This window comes from Typopeltis vanoorti, chromosome 22, assembly GCF_054136105.1.
Source record: "Typopeltis vanoorti isolate ZY-2024b chromosome 22, IOZ_Tvanoo_1.0, whole genome shotgun sequence".
NCBI lineage: Eukaryota > Metazoa > Arthropoda > Arachnida > Uropygi > Thelyphonidae > Typopeltis > Typopeltis vanoorti.
The window spans coordinates 98,844,412-98,871,604 of record NC_143570.1 but is presented as its reverse complement, the minus strand read 5'-3'; the positions used below and the strand labels follow the sequence as shown (position 1 = coordinate 98,871,604).

The 27,193-nt window shown below is 35.0% G+C and overlaps 1 protein-coding gene across 2 annotated transcripts in view; it reads left to right on the top strand.

The window, feature by feature from the left end:
* Positions 1-16,293, top strand: part of LOC150094586 (programmed cell death protein 6-like) — a 93,081-nt gene extending 76,788 nt beyond the window's left edge. The window contains exons 5-6 of one of the 2 annotated variants that reach the window (XM_090412111.1): positions 3,760-3,905; positions 16,108-16,293. In XM_090412111.1, coding sequence (XP_090268237.1) covers positions 3,760-3,905; positions 16,108-16,160 — 199 coding nt within the window. In that variant the 3' untranslated portion in view covers positions 16,161-16,293. Of the gene's footprint in view, positions 1-3,759; positions 9,290-16,107 lie in introns of those variants that run through there. The other variant, XM_090412110.1, reaches the window with a different exon arrangement.
* The last annotated feature ends 10,900 nt before the right edge of the window (positions 16,294-27,193 follow it).

The following is a 27,193-nucleotide window of genomic DNA, read 5'->3' as shown; positions in this document are numbered from 1 at the left end:
GTCCACATTCCCTCAGCCGATCCTCATAACTATCCTTGTACAGTCCTGAAACCATCTTTGTCATCTGTCTTTGTATCCTTTCCACAGTTAATTTATCCCCTTCGAATCCTGGGGACTAAATCTGAGAACAATAGTCCAAGTGTGGTCTGATCAGAGACTTATACAACGGAATGATAACTCTTTTATATCTGCTGGTCAGTGTCTTTCTCATTATTGCAGCAATCCTCTGTGTTACCTTCACCACCTTTGCAATATGTCCCCTAAATTTCAGGTTTCTATCAATCATCAACCACAGATCTCTTGTCTCTCCCTACTTCCTTCTCTCCCTACTTCCAATAGCTCCTCCATTAGAGTATGCAGTGTTTCATCGACGTGTCCCAAACCTCAAGACCTTGCATTTTGCTGCATTAAACCGACACCCCCATTCATTTGCCCATCTATCTAGCTCATTCAAATCCTCTTGCAGGGCTACCACATTTGCACTATTACTAATAGCCTTTCCCAGCTTTGCATCATCTGCAAACAACTGAATATCCCCTTGCAATCCACTGACAATGTCATTGATATAAAGGTTAAACAGTATAGGTCCCAGTACTGGTCCCTGTGGGACCCCACTTGTAACCCTCTGTCTCCTTGAAACTGCCCCATCATACACAACTCTCTGATATCTATCAGACAGCCAATTCTGAATCCAGTTGACCAACCTGACATCCAGACCCATGTGCTGCAACTTAAATATCAGCTTATCATGAGGCACCCTGTCAAATGCCTTCGCTAAATCCAAGAAAATGGCAGTATTTGCCTTTCCCTCATCTACTGCTCTTGTAACTTTATTATAAAAGGCTAGCATATTACTAAAACAAGAGCACCCAACCCATGTTGAGTCTCACAGATAATATTACCCTCATCTGCCTAATGCTGTATATGGTCCCTCACTAATTTCTCCAAGATCTTAACAACTACTGATGACACACAAACTTGCCTATAATTAGACACTTCCAGTCTGCTACCACCCTTATGCAATGGCACTATCTTACCTTCCTTCCATTTCCTGAGCACCTTTCCCATAGCGAGACTTTAATTGAAAAGCCACGTCAACGAGCTATCAGTTCTTGAGCACATTCTCTTAAAACCCCTGAAATACCATCCAATCCCATAGCTTTACTCACATCCAGAGTACTCAGAATCTGGAACACACTCTCCTCCTGCACTTCTAAACCTCAAATCTGCCCTATCCCTCTAGTATTAAAATTGACTCCTCCAGAATGAAATACTCCAATAAAGTGTTTATTGAACAATTCCACTATATCCTCTGCATCAGAGGACATAGTGGAACTATGTTCCCATTTTCCCACTCTGTTCCCATTTTTATCCCACCAATGTCAATCTTCCACAGTCATTTCTCCTCCTACTGGCCACATAGCTAAAAAATTCCCTAGGATTTTCTTTGGATCATAGGCCCAATCTCTTCTCATATTCCAGTTTCGCCTTCCTTACCATACTAGTCACTCTCCTGGACTGTGTCTTATATTCTTCATGCATTTGCTCTCCACCCTTCTCCTTATATCTCTTCCTTAGCCTCTTTTTTGCATCATGCAGTTCCTGTTTAATATTGTTCGTCATCCACTTTACTCCAAATTGTGTCCTCTTATTCACTTGTGGAATACAGCTAAGTATTGCTGCTAACAAATATTCGTTCACAATTTCCCAAGCACTAATGATATCCCTTCCCTCCTATTTCCCCCTCCACGAAACTTCCCCAAGTTGACGTTTAAGACTGTTGTAATCACATGCCTTTTAATTCCACATATCTTCCCATCTCTTTGATACTCCTGCATGTCTATTCATCTTCCAAGTCAAAACCACATGGTCACTCTCTCCAACTGGTGGGAGAGATGTCATCTCAGTTATTATCAACTCTTCTGATGCTATGACCAAATCTAAAATTCTTGAACCTCTTGTTCCCTCTATTACATGTTGCCTAAGACATTTATCCCTCAAGAATTCTAGAAATTCCATTCCCTTATTGCTACATTCATCTTCCTCTCCCCAATTTATACTGCTGTAGTTAAAATCTCCCATAACAATCATTCTTCTTTCTCTTGCCAAGCTGAACTGTCTAAACATCTCCTGGTCCCCACTCTCTGTGCTCCTTGGTCTGTAGCAATGCCCCACTAAATATCCTGTTTCTGCCCACTTCTACCTCACATCATATACTTTCAAAATCATTAGTGTCCGTGCCTTCCAAAGCCTCCACTCTTAGAGGACATAAGTCATCACTAATGAATAGCAGTACTCCACTACCACGCTTTCCCTTCCTATCCTGCCAAAAAATGCTGTACCCTGCTACTTTTATTCCTGTTGTTATATCCTCTTCTTTCAACCACATCTCAGTGATCCCAATAATGTTTGTCCAGGCTGATACTATCAGCACCATCAATTCCTCTCCTTTATTCTGGATACTCCTGGCATTGGTGTAAAGCATAAAAATGCTGTTGTTTCTATACCCAGCATTATCCCCTCTAGACTCGACTAGGCTCAGTGTTACCTGATGTCGTCCCACTTCTCCCAAGTACCAGTTCTCACAAGAGGCCACCCCTGCTACTATCCACTCGGGTATGCATCGACTCATTCAGAACAGCAATCTCTCCAGATGCCTACATCCATCCTCATTCAAATACACAAGCGGTCTCTCGCATACAATTCCTCTCTGTCCTCAAACACCCTCCAAGCATCCACATATTCCAATCCTCTCTTCTAACACATTCTAGCTATTATGTTGTTCAATATTACTGCTCTTTATTATCATACCTAGGCAACGCACACACTATCTTTCCTCTCTATGTCTTCTTTTGCACAACCTCAAGCAAGAATCTCATATCTCTCGCTGCCCAATTTACATTACCTGTCAAGTCATTCGTTCCTACCATCATAATCATCTCTTTCACCCCTCTTAATTGCCATAGCCATACTTTCTATTGTTCTTCCAGGCAAACACTCCTCACGCATCCTATCTTGAACACCATGGATCATTGAGTCCCCATACATTACATCTCTCACCACCCTATTCCTCAATTGCTCGCCTGCATACCTCACTCTCTCTCGTCTAACACTTTCTCTCTGTGTTCCCCTACTTACCTGCCTTCCTGACATCACTCTATCCCTGGTTCCAGTGCTCTCTTGCATTCTTCTCATTCCCTCTCTCCTACTATTTCCATTCTCTCCTCTTCTCTCATTCCCTCTCTTCCACTGTTCCTATTCTCTCCTCTTCTAACATTCCCATAACCCACAACTTTCAACTAAAAAGTCCATATAAAGCTTTCCTCATGACAAGAAGGGAATCTTTATATGGACAAACTTAAATCTAAGTTTATTCTTCCACTACACTATAGAGGTGCTTAATTTCTTTTTGACAGTTTTCTATAAAAATATTTCTTTGAGATAGTTCAAAAATACTTGATAAATTTCTAAAAAAAAAATAATTAAACTGACATTTTAAAAATGTCAAATTAACAAAAATGAGCCTGCCTGATGTAGAAAGGTGAAGTACGCTCCTTTGTTTTTATGTGCTTTTTATAAAGCCCAACATGTGTTTTATTTTTAAGAAAACAGGCTTTTATTAAGCTGAATTGTGTTTTGTATTTTCATCTGAAAATTTTGGAATTTCACAAATGTTTTTCATATCTGTGAGATTTTGAAAAGCTTTGCTTCCAATAACTATATATATATATATATTGGGAAATATTTTATTATTTTTAGATTATCAGTACAGTTTTCTGAATTAGTTGTTCGCCGCTTTGATCGCCGTGGCCAAGGTAACATAGACTTTGATGATTTTATTCAGGCCTGTGTAATGCTGAAATCTTTGACTGATGCTTTTCGCACCAAAGATGTCCATCAGACTGGTATTGTTAACCTTCATTATGAACAGTTTTTAGAAATGGTTATTGATAATACTTTACAGAAGGTTGTGTAGGATTATTATGAAGTTGTTTTGCAGTTGTCTATTTTTATTCTGGACAGATATTATTGCAAGAGTTTTGTGCAATAAGTATTTTAATAAATCAAAACAAGTTTGTTGAAGCTCAGGATTGTTAGCTAATATTCTCTTAATTATGAATTAATTGGAACTGTTGCTTTCAGCTTTGTTTTCTACAACAGTTCTGATTATAGTATTTAAGGAATGTTTATATCAAATAGTTTTTGAATTATGCTAATGACATTGTTTTAAATAATGCTGCACAATGAAAAACGTTTTTTATTATATGGTTAATGTTACTATTAAAACTTCTTCCATTGAATAGTTTTTTACAGGATATATACCATGGATATTTATAAACATGTAATATATTATTAATGTTTGCAAGTTTGAAATTCTGTATATACTATTTCATGTATTCATCAGTTTACATAGATAAGCCTCTCTTCCAAAAAGTTTGAAAAAAATCTAACAGTGAAATTTACTGAATAGCTGAAATTTTAAAAAATTCTTTATATAGTGTGTATCTAAAATAATTTTTAATATGCATTTTGTGAACAAAATGCTAATATAATTCTCGTTGAGTTTATCTTAGAGAATTTATGTTGAGACTATATCGTTGAGTGTATGTTAGACTTAAGTACCAATATAGTTGTCATATGTTTATTTACATACATCCACTGTTTCACTTTCACAGTTTCTGAACCAAAGAAATGTCAGAATTTAGTTTCATGCTTTGTGTATGAGCACACTAGTCTGTATTTAGCTATTGTTGATTATCTAATTATGTATATATAGAATATACTGGTCATATCATTTTATAAAAACAACTATTTACAAAGTTCTTTGTTATCATTCTTAAGGTTCTAATTTTGAACTATAGCATTTGTTCATATTATTATTATTACACCCTCTATGAAGTCGACAATCTCATCCTGAAGGTTAATTCAACTTGACAACACATCTATCATACTGAATCTTAAAATCCTTAACACTCCCTGCATTAACAACTTATTCCAGTAATGCATTCCATTCACTGACAATTCTCCATGTAAAAAAATCTACTCCTCGCATCCTTCTTCACCACATTCTTACACAACTTCCAGAGATGGCCTCTTGTTCTTTCCTATTGTTTTCTACTCTTTTTATAATTCCCTCTGGATTAATTCGATAAAATCCCCTCTCTAACTTAAATGTCTCTATCACATTACCTCTTTTTCTCCTCTCCACCAAACTCTGCAATCCACATTTCTTCAACCTCTCCACAGCCAGCATTCCAGAATACTGATATTGTCTCAATCTCTTTACTGGACTCTCTCTAATGTTTCCACATCATATTGAAAACCAGATGACCAAATCTATGTAATGTTATTTTCAATATATGTTTAGACTTTCTTATTTGATTGCTTTATTCAGTATGGCAAGTTTTCTCTTATGCCATACCACCTGTATGTTTCTCAAATTCATTATTGGAAAAGGTGACTACTAACCTCTGGAAATTTTCCCCTAGGTCCTTTTATGTAAATCTGCATTTCATCAACATTTCCCATACATAGCACTGATGTGCTATACGTTTTACAATCTTTTGTTTGAGTTCAATATAAGAAGGGAAAAAATGGAGGAGATTAGACTAAGTTTTTGAATGGTCCCTTAATTCTTATGTTCTAGCAGAAATTAAATTACTTCACATGATAATTGTATTAGTAATATTTCAATTCATTTGTTAAGATTGAAGTAGTAATAGTAATTAAAGCCAGTTGAAGATATGTTATATTGCATGCAGTTGCTGCTTACAGCAATTTACACAAGATGTTTCAGATGCAGCTGCTTTTGTATAATGTTATTTATGAATTTACTGGATGAAGCTGTTGTTTAACATATTTCAGATAAATTTTTGCTCCTTCCTCTAATGTGTACATTGCTCAATTTTTCCACTTCATCTTTGATAACATTCACAGCATATCCAGCGCATGTGTGTGTACGTGCGTGCGTGCTATGCTGTATATAAGTTAGCCATGTAACTTATTCAGTGCAAACACTCAGAACCATTTATAACGAAAGTTATTAGATTTTTTTTATTAAACATTTGGAGAAGAAAATTTTTCCCATCTAATAAAAGTAAATATGGTAATTAAGTTTACTCATTTTACCATTTAACTGCAATAATCTTAAATATTATTAATAATATATTACCGACATTTAATAATTTAGTAATATACATCAGTAATTTATACTTTACTGTATATCATGCAAACCTCACCTCTGTCTCATTTAAATGCTTTTTATTATTCTGACACTTGAATATTGTTTTACATTTCACAACACATTAAGAAAGAACGATGTGTTCTGGTGTTTGACCAATGAATATTAATTCAATAATTCAAATGAACAAATACCTAAAAAAAAAAAAATAGCCCAAAACAAATGTGCTACAATTTATTTATTGAATATTACTAATTGCAAGCCTAGTTAAGAGTAATTTTGTGGTGATGTAGCATGTTATTTCATGTTAATTTTAATTATAAATTAGTAATGTGTGCCACAGTTTCAACATTATTAACATGAGCTCATTTTAATGAAATAACATTTTTGTTACCACATATTATTTCTATATTTAGCATTTTTATGACTGTACATACTGAAACACTCAAAAAACAGCCTTCTCATTATATGTAGTACTCAATGCCCTGGACTCTTATTAAGTGTATAGCATCTCCATGGAATCCCAGGACTCATTGCAGGAAGCTATTCCACACTACACTGTCTACTTCCTAAATATATTTTTGTTTACTAATTGTATATGTTCTCTGGCTGTTTTGTAGAAGGAAAACCTATGTTTTCCAAAACAAAAGGGTTGGGGACTTACTACCATCATATGAAATTGCATGTTGCATTGTTTTTCAAATTTCACTGAAGAGACCCTTAGTAATAACAAATTACACTGGTCAACAGGGATTTTATAACTAGGCCAAAAGTTGAATTTGTGTATTTTCAAATGTTGAATTTTTTTTCCTCCTTGGGATTTATTTTTACAAGTGTGCCCAAACCCCAAACTGACCGTGGCCAAATATTGTTGGGTTATAAGAAGAAAAAAAAAAATAAGTAAAGTAGAAAATTGTATTTTGTAAAATGAATATAAATTCAAAAATTCAAGTGGTGCTTGTATATTTTATGATAAGTAAGAGAATTAAAAAAAAAAAAAAGATGCACACAAATTTACAAGTACTTATGTTTCAGTTCCTCTCATACAAGTATTTTCAGGTCTCTTTTTGAATAGCTCCCATTGTACTGGCATTCTTTGTTTCCTAGTATTATTGTTCTATTGTCATGAAGGAGGTGATGGAATTGTTTTCCCTGCTTGTCATTCATTGCAAGCAGGGAAAACAAAAACCAATGAATTGTCATTCATTGGGTTTTGTGAAAAGTCCTATGAACACAAAGAAAAATGAATCTTTAGTGACATCCTAGTTCTCTTTTTTATGGTAATAAATTGATCAACTAGCTTTTTATAATTTTCTGCTTTATTATATTGTCTCTAAATCCTTCAATCATTGAACTAATTCTAGTTTCTATTTATTTCTTAGTACGACTTAAAGTGCAATTAGTGTTTTTTTTTCCCTTTTAATTTTAATATTTGTAAAGACATATACATGTTCTATATCAGCATTATTAGTAATTAATGTTAGTGAGTAGAAATTTTTAGTGTGATTGTTTGATATTTTTTAAATCTTATATACTTATGCAAAGCTTCTTAACCAACATACTTTTCCTGCAGATCAGAATACACTGATATCTCCTGATATTACATGAATGAGTTTGCATGTTTAGTGTTATGCTGTGTGCTCAGTTTTTGCATACCTTGAGGATGTCAGTAAAGTAATCATACCAGTAAGGGTGTTAGTGATGAAACTAGTCATTTAAAATATATAATTTATTACCCCTTGTTACTTTTCTCATAACAATAAATGATGTTAATGTACTGTTATCTGGCTGTAGGTTACAGACTTGCTTTGAGTTAGTATATTCTGATATACTCAACTCCTATAACAAACACCATTTTAACAATCTCATTAACTTTAATACATGCTACCAAAAAGTCCTGACCATGCCCAAAAGACACAATTTAAACTATAGAATAGTGATTCTTAACCTTTTCAAAGTCACGGAACACTTTTAATTATAAGAAAAATTTGGGGAACACCAAAAGCATTAGGGTCAACAATAAACATATGCATGGACTTGCCTTTTATAAAAATGACACTTATTTTAATGAGATACTTGAGCTTGTCGGCTTTTGCAGGTTTCAGCAATATCAGTTCTAACATGTGATACAGCTACCCTTATCTCTTTGTCTATATTAGTAAGTCTTTCGCGCTTTTTAGTTTTTATATGGGTTAATATTGAGAAACCGAGCTCACATAAATATGTTGAAAACTGTAAGAAAATTTTCAGTGCTCCTTTGGAGAGAGCTGGGTATTCAGTTTGGACAAAAATCCAAAATTCCTGAAGAGTTATTTCAGAGAATTTTATTTTTAGAGTACAATCCATTGACAAGGTAACTAATTGTTCTTCTTGTAACAAATTCACAACTTGATGTATTAACTGTGCCAAATGGATTTTGGATCCAGTCATAATTGTGTGTATTTAAGGAAGGAAAGTAACTTGAAATCTTTTCTTCCAATATTGTTAATTGTTAAATTATAACGGAAATAATTCCTTCGACATTTTTATTCAGAGTAACCAATTACACTCAGGACTGTGTCATGTGACATCTTTCACCAGTGGAATGCCGTAACCAGTTTGCAGAACACAAGTATTCTGGGGAACACCAGTTAAGAACCACTGCTATAGAAAATGATTCATTATAGCAAACTAGTTTAACAAACTATCCCTATTACCCCTGCAAGGTTGCTATCTTAAGAATCAAATGTGCTTCTTTAAAAATATTTCATATCTTTAACGATTGTGTAAAAGCAATGACCATGCATCTGAGCATCAAAATTTCCAGATATATATTTGAGCTCTTCACATGAGAGTAATAATGAAATGCATGCATAGCAGAATCGAATACATAATTTAACATGTCTCTTCACAAGTCTAATAAGAAACATGACATTTTTGTTAATGCAACATTAATATTTTCAGAAACATCATTAATTTCAGAAATAAAAGGAATTTGTCTGTTTTACTTCAGAAATTGTATATAAAAATACAAAATATCTTGAGCAGAGGGAGATGCAGTATATTTAAGTGAAAATATGCAGAGCATGGTATTATGTAATGTTCTTTATATATAATGTTCTTGGATAATATCAACCAAAGAAAGGGAGGGAGGGAGGGAGAGAGAATATATACCCAGATGATTATTTTGAATTAAATAAAGAAAGCATTATCTTCTCAAGAACACTGAGATTCTTTTATAAATTGCTGTCTCAAATTCAGGCAGCGATTTCCATTCAAAAGTTATAGTTTCAAAAAAGGTATACAGTCAGTCCTCAACTTATGACATATGCAACTTACAACAGCCATTCCATTAACACTTTCACTGCTACTCCATTCCTGTAACTCATGGACCAAGGTGTTATTGCTGTCATGAAGGAAGTAATAATTTAAATAAGAATAACTTAAGAATTAAATAACTTAAATAAGCAATACTTTTTGCTCAGACAATTGCTGCTGCTCAGGGTGAAAAATCCTCAGACTTTTGGAATGAATATAATATCTCGTAAATGCAGCATGGAGTGAAGTTGCAACAGAGTATAAATGATCGAAAGAATCTACATGAAAATATATGTTCATACATTCACAGGATTCAACACAGACCATCCTTATCCTTACAAGAGACAGGTGACGATATATTGCTGCCAGCTAAACAGTTGGAAGCTGAAAATAAAGATATAGATCAGTTGCTGGAAGCTGTGGAAGAGCTCTCAGATGAAGACCTTATAGAGCTAGTAGCAAAAGTTGCAGGAGAGAGAGAGGAAAAAAAGCAGAACAAGAAGTGGAAGCTGAGTCCACAAAAAGTTTGCATGAAAAAAATTGGCAGATGTCTTTATTATTAAGGCAGTGCAGATAATTCAGTAAGGAAATGAATCCTAATATGGAGAGATTTAACAGAGTAGGAGAATGATGAAAGCTGTAAAATTTGTAATAGCAATATACAAATTCATCAAAAAAGCTCACTCCTGCTGTCATGTCATCCTCTGTAGTTGAGCCTAGACCTTCACCATATTATTTTAAGACATCTCCATGGAGTCCAGAGACTCAAATTAACCATTATACACACAAATCATCATACCTCTCCTTGAATCCATTCAAAGGAACTCAACTAATTCTGGCAATCCGTTTCACTCACTCTCCACTTTCTCCATGCAAAAAAAAATCTGGTCCCTATTAACCACACTCTTACACAACTTCCATGGATGGGTCCTAGTTCTGTATTTGTCATATGTTGAAAATTTTACTTGCATCAATTTTTGAAGGTTCCACAGATCTGTCACTATTTTGGTCACTTGTCTTTGAATCCTTATGAACATTGCCTGATTCCCAAGAAATCCAAGTGACCAAATCTGTGCACAGTAGTCAAGATGTGGCTGAATCATAGCCTTATAAAGAGAGAGAGATAATAATTCCTTATCTTTACTTGTTTTCATAATAGTTTTCCATGCAGTATTCTGTATCTGTAACTGTAGTTGGCCATGCTACCAACTATAGAGTATTACATCCCTATCCACTGACTGTTGTATTTTACCTTTCGCCAACTTTTCCACTTTAACAACCACTCCTGATATATTAATTGGTCTGCAGTTTGCTACCTCTGTCTTGGTGCCACCTTTATGCAAATTTATCTTACTCTCTTTCCACTCCCTTGAACCATGCCAGAGATGAGACTTAGATTGAACAACTTTGTCAGAGGCAATGCCAATTCTCTTGAACATTCACATAGTACACAGGATGATATGCCACCCAGTCCCACTTCTATGTTCACATTCATATTTTTTAATGTGCTGAACACCTTAATGTTGATATGCATCTCTGTAACATCAGCAGCTATAAAATCACCACCTGGATGATACACCTTTGCAAAATGATCACTCAGCAACTTAACTATTTCTTTTGGTTCAGTCGCCTTCGTATCATGAGCATTATTTAAAGTCACCCTACCGTAGTCATTTTTCCTTTTACTTGCTACATAATGAAAAAACTCTTTTGGGTTTACTTTGGCCTGTTTGGCTAATTCTCTCTCATAGTCTGTTTGGCCTTCTTTACTATGCTGGTCACCCTTCTTGCTTGCACTTTGTACTGCTCATGAGTATGCTGATCACTTTTTTCTTTATATTTCCTCCACATTGTTCTTTTGTTTTTGCAGCTCTTGCTTTATATCCCTAATCATCCACTTCATTTTAACTTGGTTTACCCTCACTACCTTCGGTATGTAGTCTGATACTGCTGTCCTCAAGCAATCTCTTACCACTTGCCATGCACTACTGACATTCTTTCCTTGTAGCTTCTCAAGTCATGGTAATGTTCCAACATAACTCCTGAGTCTCTCATAATCATCAGCCTTAGAATTGAACATAAACCCCTTCTTGATAGAGAACTCCACGTGTTTGGCAACTTCCCAGAACAAGACTGCACGGTCACTCTCCCCAATTGCAGGCAGAGGTTACCTTGATTATGGATACATCTGATGCTGTTTTCAGATCCAACACCCTCCAACCTCTTGTCCCCCTTTATAACATGTTGTGTCATGTAATTATCCCTTAGCAACTTAATAAATCCCATTGCTATGCCCCTTTCCTCCCTCTAATTGATGTCCCCATAGTTAGTCTTCCATAATAATTGTTTGGCCTACACTCATTGTGCTGATTTGCTGATACATGACATCTACATATTCTGTAAACCCCATGGTCTATAGCAGCACTCAACAACCTATTTTGTCCTATTTGCCTCTGTCTCACGCTAGACAGCCTAAATGAACCATTTCCTTGAGACCTAATATCCTCTTTCACTTCTAATTTTGTTGGTTGTAATTCTGCAGCTATCATTAATAACTATATCATTTTCAGTCAATAAGGTCTCAGTGATGCCAATAATTTTTGGCCAAAAACTCCTTACCCTTATTCCTGATACTTCTTGCGTTCACATACATGCATTTCAATGTCCCTTTGTATCCATAGTTACCCTTGTGTAATGTCATTACTAACCCATTTAAATTGGGGACCTATGAAATTCGAGGATTGTATTCTCGTAAGCTCTCAAGTCATCTTACGAAACTTTCATAGTTTCTACAAACATTTGGCTTTGAAATAATGTTGGATCTAATATCCACTTTGCTGATGTAATTATAAATTGTTTATTTCTGCGATTTTTCATTCAATATTTTTGGACTGGGGTTGACCGCAGATAACTGAAACCACGGATGGGGGAGGGGGACTACTACAGTACTTATACTGTATGTGCATTTCTGTGGTTGATTTTGCCAAGTATATAGAAAATGCTTTCAGGCAAATACTTTATCATACCAGATAATGTTGCCACAGAAATACTTCTCACGTAAAGGTCTTCATTTAACAGAATTCAAAATGCATGTCTTCTAAACATAACAAACATTGTTGCTAGTTAATCTCCACAAAGAAGTCAGCATGTAATCCTGTTAATGTTTCGTGTTTTACAATATATTGGCATCCCACCAAAGACTGCTGTTAAGGGTGAAGCAATAGCTAAAGCAGTCACGTGTTTCAGCTTGCAGTATTAATTACTAATGCATACACAGTAACAATATAATATATATATTTTTAAATTGTCTGAATGAAAAGATGCTTATTGAAGTTCACTGTTGCAAATACCTCAATGAAATCATCAGTGTTGCTTATAATAGTTTCAATAAAAGTTTAAATATGTTTATGTATATTTAACCAAGAATGAGTTAGTGCCTTTCATATTAATTGTTTTGTACATATTTTAAGTGTTTTGTGATATTTCTTATGTAATTGGTGAACTTAAATTGCCTTCATTGTTAAATGTGGGTTTTATACATTTTGATAACCATTCCATTCCATATGTATTTTAGATTCACTTTTAGTGGCACTTAGATTAGAAGTAACTAATAAAGCTAATATAGTAATATATTATAATATTATAATATATATATAAAACTAATATAGTAACTAATAGTAAGTAACTTATAAAGCCATTTGAAGTACCCTATGAAAACTAATTCCTGTAAAATTATTTTCTGTATATTTTCTTCTGTGTTTTGAATGTGAATTTAAGCAAATAAAATCTACTTAGTGCAGAGTAAGTTGCATCTTTATTACAAAAGTTTGAATTGCTATCATGCCTGAATATGAAGTGAAAGAAACTGATTAGTATAAGCCCATGAGAAAGAAATTGATATTCAATTTCTTTCTCATGGTTAAAAAATATCCTGTAGTATATGATTAAATAAATGAAGAGAAGAATGGATGAAGGTGTCATGTTACAAAATATAATTTTTAAGTCTCTAGATCAGGGGTTCCCAACCTTTTGGTTTCCTAGAGCACATTCTAAAATACCGGTATAGCGATGGCACCATCTATTTTTTCAAGCAAATTTTTTGAATTCTTTTGTTAAATGAATACATACAAAGTTTACATTATAATCCAATGTTTTATTACTTAAAAGTTTACATTATATAAAAATTTAAATATATATATGTAAGTTAGTGTGATCTTTGGCATTGCATTTCATTGGCCAGTGCTTCATAATTAGGAGAATATGATGATATTCTAGTTCTTAAACTGGAATGAACATCTGTAAACTGGAATGTAAAACGTCTGCTTTACATTGTATGCGTTTAATACTTCATGTGTCATTAACGCATGCATCATATAACATGCTATGAATTGTTGCATGATTATTTCAAACTATACCGCACATGGTTGAACAACGGCGGGCACACACAAATTGGTCCACTGGTGCCATGGTGCCCGCAGGCATAGGGTTGGGCACCCCTGCTCTAGATGTCTGAAGTAATTACTTTGAAAGACTGTTAAACGAACCAAGCAGTGATGACAGAACTGTACAAGAAAATTTTCAAGAGGAATACACATCAATACTTGAGATAGAAAAAGCTGTCAAAAACTTGAAATCTGGAAAGGCAGGTGGAGTAGATGATTTCAACCATAAATGCTTAAGTATTGGAGGTATTAAAATTTTGCAGTGGTTACACTGCATAATTCAATCAGAAGGTTGAATTCCTGATGGTTGGAATAAAAGGGAATAAAAAGGGGAATAAAGCTGAATGTGAGAATTACAGAGGAATTTCTCTACTAAGTGTTGCAGGTAAGATTTATGTAAGCATACTTGAAAAGCAGTTGAGAAAGATTGTGGAAGACAAACTTTGGAAAGAACGAGCTAGGTTTTCAGGCCAAATAGAGGTTGTCAAGATCAGTTTTTCACTTTAAAACAAATTGTTGAGAAATTGTGAGAATATAACAAGGATCTGTACTTTTCTTAAGTTTTGTAGATCTGGAAAAGGCATATGATAAGGTGTCCAGTTATATGGGAACACTAATAGTTTTATGGGATGAATGGAACATTATATAGAACAATACTTAGTCTATATTTAATTTTTCAGTCAGCGGTTAGAACTGAAGGAAATACAGGAAGATAGGTTAATGCAAAATCAGGGGTAAGACAAGGATGCACATTATCTCCACTCTTCAATCATCTATATGGGTCACATTATGCAAGAAAGTGGCATTAAGCCTGATATTAGAATTGGAGATGTCAAACTTAGCTCTCTGCTTTATGCAGATATTGTACTCTTAAACACATCTAGTGCAAGTCTCCAGGATTCTCTAAATGAATGAGAGCTCTAACAAATTTGGTATGAAAATCACAATAAAAACACCAAAACTATAAAAATAGGTAGGAACATAGAAAACTTCAGCGCCATTCTGAATGGAGATCCTTTATTATTATTATTACGGGTAACTCCAAGGAGTTGTTATACTCATCGAGGGAGGCCTAAACATGGCAAGAACTATCCAACATTTGTACAGTATCTATCATACTTTGCTTTGAACTTATTCACAGTCATGGGACCCACAACAGACTCTGGCAACCTATTCTACTCATTCACTACTCCCTAGAACAAGTAAAATATTTAGGCACAGTTTTTAGTGAAGATGACAAGTAAATCTGGAAATAGACAACAGAATAAGCAAAGCTGATATGGTGGGGAGCTGATTGAATAAATTTATATGGAATAAGAGAGAAATTAACCAAAACACCAAGCAGTATACAAGTGTTCAAACCAGTTTTAAGCTCTGAATCTGAGAATTTGGTTAAAAATACAGCACTTAAAGATTAGAGACCACAATTATGAAAGTTCTGAGAAAGATAACAGGAAGTGAACAGCTGGCATCAATGACAGAATCATATTAAAAATGAAGATATTAGAAAGGAACTTGACATTATTAGCATTCAAGAATGGGTTAGCAGAGCTAATCTAAAGTTGTTTGGCCACTTAAAAGAGTGAAAGAGAAAAGGTTAGCAAAACAGATGCCAAGATGGCCGGAAAGAGACCCAAAAGGAAGATCAAGATCTAGGTCGGTTGATTCAGTCAGAAGCCTTAGAAGCACAAAATTTTAGATATGACAATATTGGATCACTCACAAGTAATAGATTGATTTGGAGGAAAATTGTTGAATGGAGATTGATAATGTAAACTTAATCATGTAGTTCTGTCATAGTAATCTTGAAACCAAGAAATTCAGGAATTTCCATATCAGGAAATTGATGATGATTAACAGATCTAGGAAATCAGTAGGCAGACCATTGAGCAATTAACAAAGAAATGCAAGTTAACTTTCTTTAATTTGCAGTTAGCTTTTATTTGCAAAAGTTCTGTATAGATTTTATGTAGGAAAATGGTGTAAAGATCTAATGTCACCTAATGCATTCTTCCATGCAAAAGTTTTGATTTATGAAAAAGGGATTTTTTTTGGAATTAGCACCTTCATCCACTTGTCCTTTCAAATTTATTTAACACTGATTTATTTATTTATTACTGGGCTATATCTTTATACTGATTACCCAGACTGTAGAGTTAGTCATGAAGATATGTTTACTTTTTTCAGGTAGTCTTCACTTAGATCAATATGAGCTACATTCCAAAAGTTTTGAGAATTGACTGCTACAGGGACTACCCTTTAACACAGTTACTGACACCAGTTTGCAAGTAGCCAAAGGGTTTGTTTGTTAAATGAGATATTCATTTCAATACAAAATTAATAACAGAAAAAAACTCGCATACAAAGATTATTTAATAGTATAATTTTTGCCTGTGTGTCACAGGCATCTTCAATACATTAAGCTCAAATTAAACAATAACTGACAAATCCAAAAAGCGCCACCTAAGTAACTGGTGTAAGATAACTAAAACGGTCAATAAATTTCCTAAAAAAAAAAATCAATACAACAAAAAGTTAGGAAAGATTACCTGATTTGTAAAATACTATCTCCCATAAAGGGGATAGACGTAAGCCATCGGATCTGTTTAAGTTAGGAGAATGAAGTAGAGTTTCGCATGTTTCTTTATAAAGGCATTCCATAAGAAACTGACTTTTGTGAAGAACTCTTGTCTTTCTCCAATGAACTCTGTGTCTAGTGAAGATGGCATATTCTGCAAGTCCAGACTTTTCAGGTTTAAAGTATTCAATATAGGATTGGTGTTTTTCTAGCCGAATAGAGGCAGATCTTCCCGTTTGTCCGAAATAAGATAATCCACAAGAGCACGGAATCTGGTAGACACCTGGATGATTAAGATGTGAAAGCTTGTCCTTAGGAGAAGTGAGAAAGGTGGAGATATTTCTAAACGGTCGAAAGGCAACAAAAATATTCAGTGGTTTTAAAACTTTTGCTATACGTTCACTGATGCCTTGTACATAAGGGATAGTAATGCGCGTTATATCTTCTGTGTTTGAAGAGGAAGACATATTAAAACTACTCCAAGTTCTTTTAATGAAGCAATTCTTATAACCATTAGATAGAAAGGAAGAAGTTATATATTGTAGTTCTTTCTGTAAAAGATCGTCTGAAGAACAAAAGGAGTGGGCCCGATGAACCAGTGTTTTAATAGTTCCTGCCTTTTGACTGGGATGGTGATGAGATCCCGCATGGATATAATGGCCTGTACGAGTCTTCTTTCTATAAACTGAGAAATCTAGGTTACCATCTGGTTGGCAAAGAATTAGAAGATCTAAAAAAAAAAAAGGCTAACTGCTTATTTGATTCTACTTCTAGGGTAAACTTGATCCCAGGATGAAATGCGTTTAACTTAGTGAGAAATTGTTGAAGTTCATCCGAAGAGCCATTCCATACAGCAAAAATGTCATCGACATATCTGAACCAATGTTGTCAAAGATACGTTGTTCAAAATATTTCATAAAGAAATTGGAGATAGCAGGAGAAAGAGGATTACCCATCGCTGTTCCTTCAATTTGTTGATACAACTTATTTTTAAAGGAAAATAACCAGAATTTATTACAAAATCAAATACGTTTACAATGTCTGAAGGAAATTCCTGTTGTAGTAATTCAATGCTTTCTGAAAGAGGCATATTTGTAAATAAAGAAACAACTTCTAAACTGATCATTATTCTTGTTGAGAGGCTTATACGCTGGTTAAACATGATAACTAATATTTAAGGAATTGACAAGTTCCCAAGAAGATGGCAATGTGACGTTCGCCGAAATATCGGAAAGTATAAATTAAAGTTTATTTAATTCTATATTTCTAGTATACGCTGTCAATTCCTTAAATATTAGTTATCATGTTTAACCAGCATATAAGCCTCTCAACAAGAATAATGATCATCCACGGAGATCTCTTCGCACGCAAGGCCCGCCATTACGGCAAACTGAAGCTGAAATTATCCAGACAACTTAACCGTCTGGCATTCCTAAAACGCTGCCGGGATAATCATGTCATCCCGAACTGTGTGAAATTTAAACACCGCTTCATCTCACAGAAAGCTCTCCATATTTACAACCGCGCTAGCCAGGCATTACTTCGGGAGCAAATTACCGCTACACGCAGTTCCCTAGCCGACATAAACAGAGCTATTTCAACGCTAGAAAATGAGCTTTCACTTACGCTGAATCACGAGCTTTGGTCGATCCTACATGACGTCTCGTGTACGGCAGCTAAAAAAGAATTTGAACGAGTACGGAGCCGACATATCAACAAGTTTGATAAATTAATAAAGAACTCGGCGTCCAAACCTAAACTACAAACCAACACTGTTGTTAACCTTTCGTCAGCTACCTTAAAGCCAGAAGCACTCCACGCTCTGTCACGTGGTCACAACTTCGCCATTGCTCCTAAGAAATTACCGGCCGAGGAATTAATGATCCAAATTGAACGCGGGATTCGCCAACTTCCAAACCACATCGCCAATGATATTAGATTGGATGTAGCCTGTGTTCTCAATAAAGCAAAACCTCCAAAATCCAACATATCCATTAGTGAATACAAGGCACTACAAGAATTGAAGAGAAACAAAAAAATAGTGATCACCAAAGCGGATAAGGGGAACGCCACTGTGGTACTCAATCTTAAAGACTACACAGGTAAGCTCAAGGCTTTATTATTAGATCGTTCCACTTACCTCCCCATTGATTACAATCCCACCAACTCACAAATTAGAAAACTCCATAGGCTCCTTAAGAAGGTCACTTCTTGGCCTGTGGAGATTACCAACAGACTAAAACCCTATAACTCTAGACCACCCCGCATATATGGGCTCCCAAAAATACACAAAGAAAATGTGCCATTACGTCCCATAGTGGATGGCATTGATTCCCCCACTTACAAACTAGCCAAGCATTTAGCCAAAGTGCTCTCACACTATACTGGCAATACACCATCACACATAAAAAAACTCAGCCCGCTTCAAAGCCAGTATAGAAAACCTTACACTCCAACATAATGACATAATGGTCAGTTTTGATGTCTCCTCCCTATTCACGAATGTCCCCCTCAAAGAAACCTTAGAGCTAATCCAAGCTAAATTTCCTCCCGATATCTCAGCCCTATTTCAGTTTACAATGAACTCAGGCTATTTCGTTTGGCAGGAAAAATTCTACAAACAGATAGAGGGGACAGCCATGGGTTCACCACTTTCCCCACCCTTGGCCAACTTCTTCATGGAGATGTTTGAAGAGAAAGCCTTAAACTCAGCCCCACAAAAACCTACCATATGGCCTCGCTACGTTGATGATGTCTTCGCTATTTGGCCACATGGCCCGGATTCACTCCTCTCCTTCCTAACACACTTATACAACCAACACCCTAGAATCAAATTCACCCTGGAAAAAGAGGAAAACAATAACCTCCCCTTCCTAGACACACTAGTCACCTGCCAACCTGATGGAACCTTGGTTTTCTCAGTTTATAGAAAACCCACCCATACAGGCAGATACATTCACCAACAATCCCACCACCCCCCCTCACAACAATATGGAGTTATTAAAACATTATTCAACAGGGCAAAAATAATCTGTTCTAATGATCAAGCCCTAACCACTGAACTAAATCACATCCGTGACACTTTCTCAGCCAACGGCTACCCACTCCAAAAAATCCAAAAAATACTTAACCCAGTTATCCACAACCCACCACCCCCTCCCCTTCACAATAAAGATTACTCTAAATCCATCACCATTCCCTACATCCGAGGCACCTCGGAAAAAATCAAAAAAATCTTAAAAAAACATGACTTGACCACTTGTTACAGACCACATAGAAAATTGGCATCCCTTATCCGCTCCACCAAAGACCAACCACTTCCCCTAGACCTACCTGGTGTATACCAGGTCCCTTGCAGCTGTAAACTGTCCTACTTTGGCCAAACAGGCAGGACAGCAAATATCAGAATCTCAGAACACAAGGATTACATCCGATTTCACCAATACAGCCACTCTGGGCTTGCAGACCACGCTCTGGACACTCGCCACAGAATAAGATGGAAGAAAGCCACAGTAATACACCGCAGCAAGTTCAAATATGAAAGACTATTCATGGAATCAGCCTCAGCCCTTAGGAACATGCCAAACCTCAACAAATTTGGATGCATGAGACTGCCCCAAATTTGGGAAACGTTTATCAGAAGAACTTCAGCCCAAAGGCCAAGAACTACCAATATAGCCCACCAGGGGGCACCATCAGGACTTTAGAAAAACGCTAGCTTCCTAGCTTTAGTCTCATTTGCTGTTATTAGTACTTGTGTGCACGTGTCTTAGTAGTAAGTTCCCAAGAAGATGGCAATGTGACGTTCGCCGAAATATCGGAAAGTATAAATTAAAGTTTATTTAATTCTATATTTCTAGTATACGCTGTCAATTCCTTAAATATTAGTTATCATTCTAAACTGATCATGATATCAGAAACATCCAAATGAAGATCTGAAATTTTATTTTTTAAATCCCAAGTATTTTTTATATAAGTGTCAGTTCTTCTAGTTGAAGAGAAGAGTAAATTTGATAAAAATTTTGAGATTTTGTAAGTGGGGCAACTAACGGAATGCCTGGTTTATGAACTTTTGGAAGACTATACAATCTAGGTGGACGACCGAAGAAGGTTTTAAGTTTTTTCTTTTGATCTTCATTCCATGTAGATAACATTATCTATAAGAGAATTAAGTCTCTTCAATTGACTCAAAAAAAAGATATGTCTACTCACAGTATACCTCTTTTAAAATTTATTGCTAGACTTCACGGAGAGTCTATTTCCAAACAATCTGCTAGATATGGTAAAGTATTGGTAAAGAAGGCCAAATGCATTAACAGATTAATATTCCTTAAACGATGTAAGATGGCGCAGGTTATTCCAACCTGTTGTAAAATAAAAGAAGTTTTTAGGTCCCCAAAAGCTCATCGGATCTACTTCAAAGCTAGTAAGTCTCTTTTAAATAATCAGCTACATGAAGCTAAAAAATCTTTTGCCCTCTTAAATAGAGAAATTATGGACATAAAAAACACTCTGGAATTTTTTTTAACGTTTGAAACTTTTAATACTGTAATGTGCATATCTTCAAGTTCTTACCTAAAGGTCTTTAATGATTCTCGTGACAAGCTAAAACGCAAATTTGAATCACTGCTCAGCATACTTAGATCCAGTAATAATAGTATTGATATAGATAATATGTGCCTCAGGGCTCTGTGCTTGGGCCATTGTTGTTTAATTTGTATATAAACGATATAGGAAATGGCTTACAGGGAGATATTCAGTTGTTTGCTGATGATGCAAAGTTGGGTAGTGCAATTAAAAATCAAGCTGATGTTGAAAGTTTGCAGGATGATTTAAATAAGCTGGTAGAATGGGCAAAAGATAATGGATGTCAGTTCAATGTGGAAAAGTGTAAAGTCATGCATTTTGGGATTAAAAGATTACCAGCTGTGTACTACATTGATGGAACAGTACTCCAAGAGATTGATGAGGCTAGGGACTTAGGGGGGTATTGGTAGAAATGGAGATGAAGTTCAGAGGACACATTGCTAAGGTGTCCAAGATTGCACATAGGATTACTTGGTTGTTGAGGAACAAACTGACATCCAGAGATAAAGAGGTTATTATTCTCCTTTATAAAGCATTGATACTTCCACATTTGGATTACTGTGCTCAGGTCTGGTCACCTGGATTCCTTGGAGATGAGGAGGCTGTGGAGACGGTTCAGAGAAGAGTGACCAAGTTGGTGAGTAATGTAAAAAATGCTCCCTACATTGATAGATTGAGAGCTTGTGGATTGCAGAGATTGGTTGATAGGCAGAGAAGAGGGGATATGATAGAAACATTTAAATTACTGAAAGGTTTTTATAGGATTGATGCGGGGGAAATGTTTCAGCTGTGTGATAGTGATGGAAGAACAAGAGGTCATCCCTGGAAATTAAAGAAGAGTGTGGATAACAAGGGTGTCAGTATGAGGTTTTTTGTCTGGAGGGTGGTGAATAAGTGGAATTCATTGCCTGACTTAGTTGTGAGTTCTTCATCTGTAAATGAATTCAAGAAGAGATATGACAGATATTGTTTTGCTAGTTTGGGTCTCCTGCGATGAGTCTACTGACTACATGGAGATACCTGTAATAATAATAATAAAGTAGTTATAAATGTTTCCGGACATCCGCTAACAGACTGTGAACGTTTTGTTTTATCAAAATGACATGATTTCGCCGAATAAGGTGCCACTTATGGATTTTTTTCATAACATAGACAGGGGTATTCGATCCTTATCCCAAAGAACAGCCAACAGATTACTTTTTGAATGTGCACAAATTCTCTTTCATGCCAAGCCTCTGTCCTAATCTTTCTTACTCTGAGTTTAAAGCATTGAAATCACTGAAGAATAACAATAATTTAATTATTACGAAAGCTGATAAGGGGAAGGCTGTAGTGATTCAAGATAGGAAGGAATATGAGAGAAAAATGTCTCTTACTTCGCGACTGTTCAACTTATAGGCCTCTTACATCGGATCCTACCCGGAGTCAATTGAAGAGACTTAATTCTCTTATAGATAATGTATCTACTTGGAATGAAGATCAAAAGAAAAAACTTAAAACCTTCTTCGGTAGTCCACCTAGATTGTATGGTCTTCCAAAAGTTCATAAACCAGTCATTCCGTTAAGACCAGTCGTAGATTGTATAGGTTGCCCCACTTACAAAATCTCAAAATTTTTATCAAATTTACTCTTCTCTTCAACTAGAAGAATTGATATAAAAAATACTTTGGATTTAAAAAATAAAATTTCTGATATCATGATCAGTTTAGAAGTTGTTTCTTTATTTACAAATATGCCTCTTTTGGAAAGCATTGAATTACTACAACAGGAATTTCCTTCAGACATTGTAAACGTATTTGATTTTGTAATAAATTCTGGTTATTTTCCTTTAAAAATAAGTTGTATCAACAAATTGAAGGAACAGCGATGGGTAATCCTCTTTCTCCTGCTATCTCCAATTTCTTTATGAAATATTTTGGATAACGTATCTTTGACAACATTGGTTCAGATATGTCGATGACATTTTTGCTGTATGGAATGGCTCTTCGGATGAACTTCAACAATTTCTCACTAAGTTAAACGCATTTCATCCTGGGATCAAGTTTACCCTAGAAGTAGAATCAAATAAGCAGTTAGCCTTTTTAGATCTTCTAATTCTTTGCCAACCAGATGGTACCCTAGATTTCTCAGTTTATAGAAAGAAGACTCGTACAGGCCATTATATCCATGCGGGATCTCATCACCTTCCCAGTCATAAGGCAGGAACTATTAAAACACTGGTTCATCGGGCCCACTCCTTTTGTTCTTCAGACGATCTTTTACAGAAAGAACTACAATATATAACTTCTTCCTTTCTATCTAATGGTTATAAGAATTGCTTCATTAAAAGAACTTGGAGTAGTTTTAATATGTCTTCCTCTTCAAACACAGAAGATATAACACGCATTACTATCCCTTATGTACAAGGCATCAGTGAACGTATGGCAAAAGTTTTAAAACCACTGAATATTTTTGTTGCCTTTCGACCGTTTAGAAATATCTCCACCTTTCTCACTTCTCCTAAGGACAAGCTTTCACATCTTAATCATCCAGGTGTCTACCAGATTCCGTGCTCTTGTGGATTATCTTATTTCGGACAAACGGGAAGATCTGCCTCTATTCGGCTAGAAGAACACCAATCCTATATTGAATACTTTAAACCTGAAAAGTCTGGACTTGCAGAATATGCCATCTTCACTAGACACAGAGTTCATTGGAGAAAGACAAGAGTTCTTCACAAAAGTCAGTTTCTTATGGAACACCTTTATAAAGAACCATGTAAAACTTTGCTTCATTCTCCTAACTTAAACAGATCCGACGTCTTACATCTATCCCCTTCATGGAAGATAGTACTTTACAAATCAGCTAATCTTTCCTAACTTTTTATTGTATTGATTTTTTTTTTTTAAAGGAAATTTATTGAACTTTTTAGTTATCTTACACCAGCTACTTAGGTGGTGCTTTTTGGAATTGTCAGTTATTGTTTAATATGAGCTGAATGTACTGAAAATGCCTATGACACACATCACGTACAAAGATAGATGTGACACACATCTATCTTTGTACGCGAGTTTTTTCCGTTATTAATTTTGTATCAATATTTCTACTCACGGTATACCTCTTTTAAGATATATTCATTGCCACCATATAATGCTATAGGATAGGAATACATGGAAAACATATTCTCTGATGAGTCTCTTGACTCCCTGGAGGTCTCTCTTAATAATAATAATATTCTAAACAGGAATGGTAAAAAAAAATTATTGACTTTGTAATTTATAATCTTAAAATAATGAATTTTTTCTATAAGCATGAAGACATACATAAATATGCTTGGGCAGCAAGAGGACAGAAATCAATATTAGATTACTTTATTTTAAATGAAAAGACATCAGTTTTCTGTAGATGTTAGTCCACAGAAGATATGAAATAAGTAGCGATTATTTCCTCATTAAAATAAAATTAAGATTACCATCTTAATATATATTTATATTAATATTAAGTCATCTTGATATTAAGATGGTAATCTTAATTTTATTTAGTGTTATTTAACACTATAAATAACAAACAGAAAGAAAATTTAAAACATTCTTTTTATAAAACTAGGTTATTAAATGACACAAATATACAGTGACTGTATGAACAAAGAATTAACCAATATTTAGATAAAATTAAACAAAATGAATAAATAGAAATCATCATCATCATTTATTTATAATTTTACAATTATAAATAGGAAAACCAATCAAAACAAATAAGTAGTCTGTGTACACTAAGATAGGACTTGGAGGTTGTTATGACGTGAAGGAAAACCAGGCTTCTCTGTCATATGCTAATTGATGGATCTCTGATGCAGAGAGTAGGGGGGAAAACGGGGAGAATATTGCTGATGTATTTCCAATATGTTGTTTGTGGTCTGCCTCTTTTTCTTTTTCTATCTGTAGGGGTGTAGAGGACCAGAGCAGCAAAGGGTACAGAGGATGGATGTCTAAGTTGGTGGCCAAGCCATTTTATTTGGTTTCTTTGAGCAGTGCTGACTAGAGGATCTTGCTGGGTTTCATCTAATATAGTAGAGTTGGGAATGTGGTCTTCCCAGGAGTAATCCAGGATATTTCTTAGACAAGTAGTTCCAAAGCTATTTATAATATTGATTGCTGCTTTTGTTGAGATGTTCCAGGTCTGGGAGCCATACAGAAAGATAGACTGGCTGGTGCACTTGTAAAGACAAATCTTCGTATCTTTTGAGATGAGGCTCGACTTCCATACTTTACTAAGACTTCTGTGGAACTGCAGTGCTCTTTATTTTCTTGTTTTAATGTCTGTTAAGGAATCAGAGATGTGTGATCCAAGGTATACAAAGTTCTCTACTTCTTCAAGGTGATCATTTTGATTTATATAGATGTGCTCATCTATCTGATGTTTTAATATCTTTTTTTTTTTTTGAGAGTTTATAGAAATAGAAATAGAATGGCTTAATATAAAAATGATACTAAATACAGCAGCAAATGAAAGCTTAGGAAAGACCAAAAAATTCAATAAAAAGAAACAACTGAAGATATGAGATGATACAATCAAAGTGAAAAAAATAATCATATCATAAATGGTTAAGCAGTAAAATACATTAGTCCTACCAGTCCTATTGTATGGAAATGAAATCTGGACAATAAAACAAAAAAGACAAAGATTAATAACAGCTGAAATGAATTATTTAAATTAAGGGGATATTAAATCCCACATTGTTTTAAAACTGAATAAGAAACTCAAAGATTGGAATCAGAGAGTTTCATGCCGAATATAGTAATAGTAAACTATAAAAGTATTGGCAATTACTAGTGTGAGTTAATGCAAGTAGTCCTAGTACGTAGTACAATACCGAGCAACTCCCAACAAAGGTGGTAAAGTTCTGATCGCTATTCTTGGTATTTTCCATAATGTAAAAACACATTTCCTAGGAAATGTATGCTGTTATTACATTATGGTGGGAGGTCACTACCCAGACCGGTTTCAGCCTTTTTAGAGGCTTCATCAGTGAGAAGCTAGACCAAATTTATACCAAAGGGTATAGCGAAAAGAACTTATATACTCTGTTATACGAGTTGTCAAACAGGTGCACCCATTAAGTTACTTAAATATAAAGAGCCAGTAGGCTTCATTTCAGCGATATAAACATTATTTAAATTAAGGGGATATTAAATCCCACATTGTTTTAAAACCGAATAAGAAACTCAAAGATTGGAATCAGAGAGTTGCCCGGTATTGTACTATGTACTAGGACTACTTGCATTAGCTCACGCTAGTAATCGCCGATACTTTTATAGTTTACTATTACTATATTCGGCATGAAACTCTCTGATTCCAATCTTTGAGTTTCTTATTCAGTTTTAAAACAATATGGGATTTAATATCCCCTTAATTTAAATAATGTTTATATCGCCGAAATGAAGCCTATTGGCTCTTTATATTTACGTAGCTGAAATAAAGTTTATGAGAAAAACTGCAAAGTATATTATTCGATCACAAAAGAAATGAAATTATGAAAGAACTAAACGAGGAATTAGTAATAGAAAAAATAAAGAAATATAAACTTAAATGGATAGAATATGTTGAAAAAAATGAAAACAAAATATTACCATAACAAATGTTAAATTACAAACTATTAGGAAAAGAAAACCAGGACATCTCTAAAGAGATTCAACAATGACTTCTGAGGCCAGAATAGACCATTGTAGGTCTAAATCCATGAAAAGTATGATGATGACTGTGTAATGCTTCACAGGCCATTGATGGAAATTGTTTAAGATTTTCTTTACTGTATTTGTCATGTTTTTGAGGGTAGGATGCACAAATTTTGTGTGAATTTGGACAAAAATTCCATATTCACACTTCAAAACAATTATATTATGGGAAACTGGATGAAATAAGAATTTATAAATGACCAGAAAAAAAAAAAAAAAAACTTGTCGGTATCTTTTTTCTTTATTGATATTTATATATAAAGCTGGCTTTGTTTTATCCCAAAGTGTATAGGCTACTCTCCATCCAGTAGCCTGTATGTTGAATCTCACTGTACTTGGATGTATAGTGAGATTCAAGCAGGGAAAATAGATGGTTTTTCCTGCTTGTTGTGAG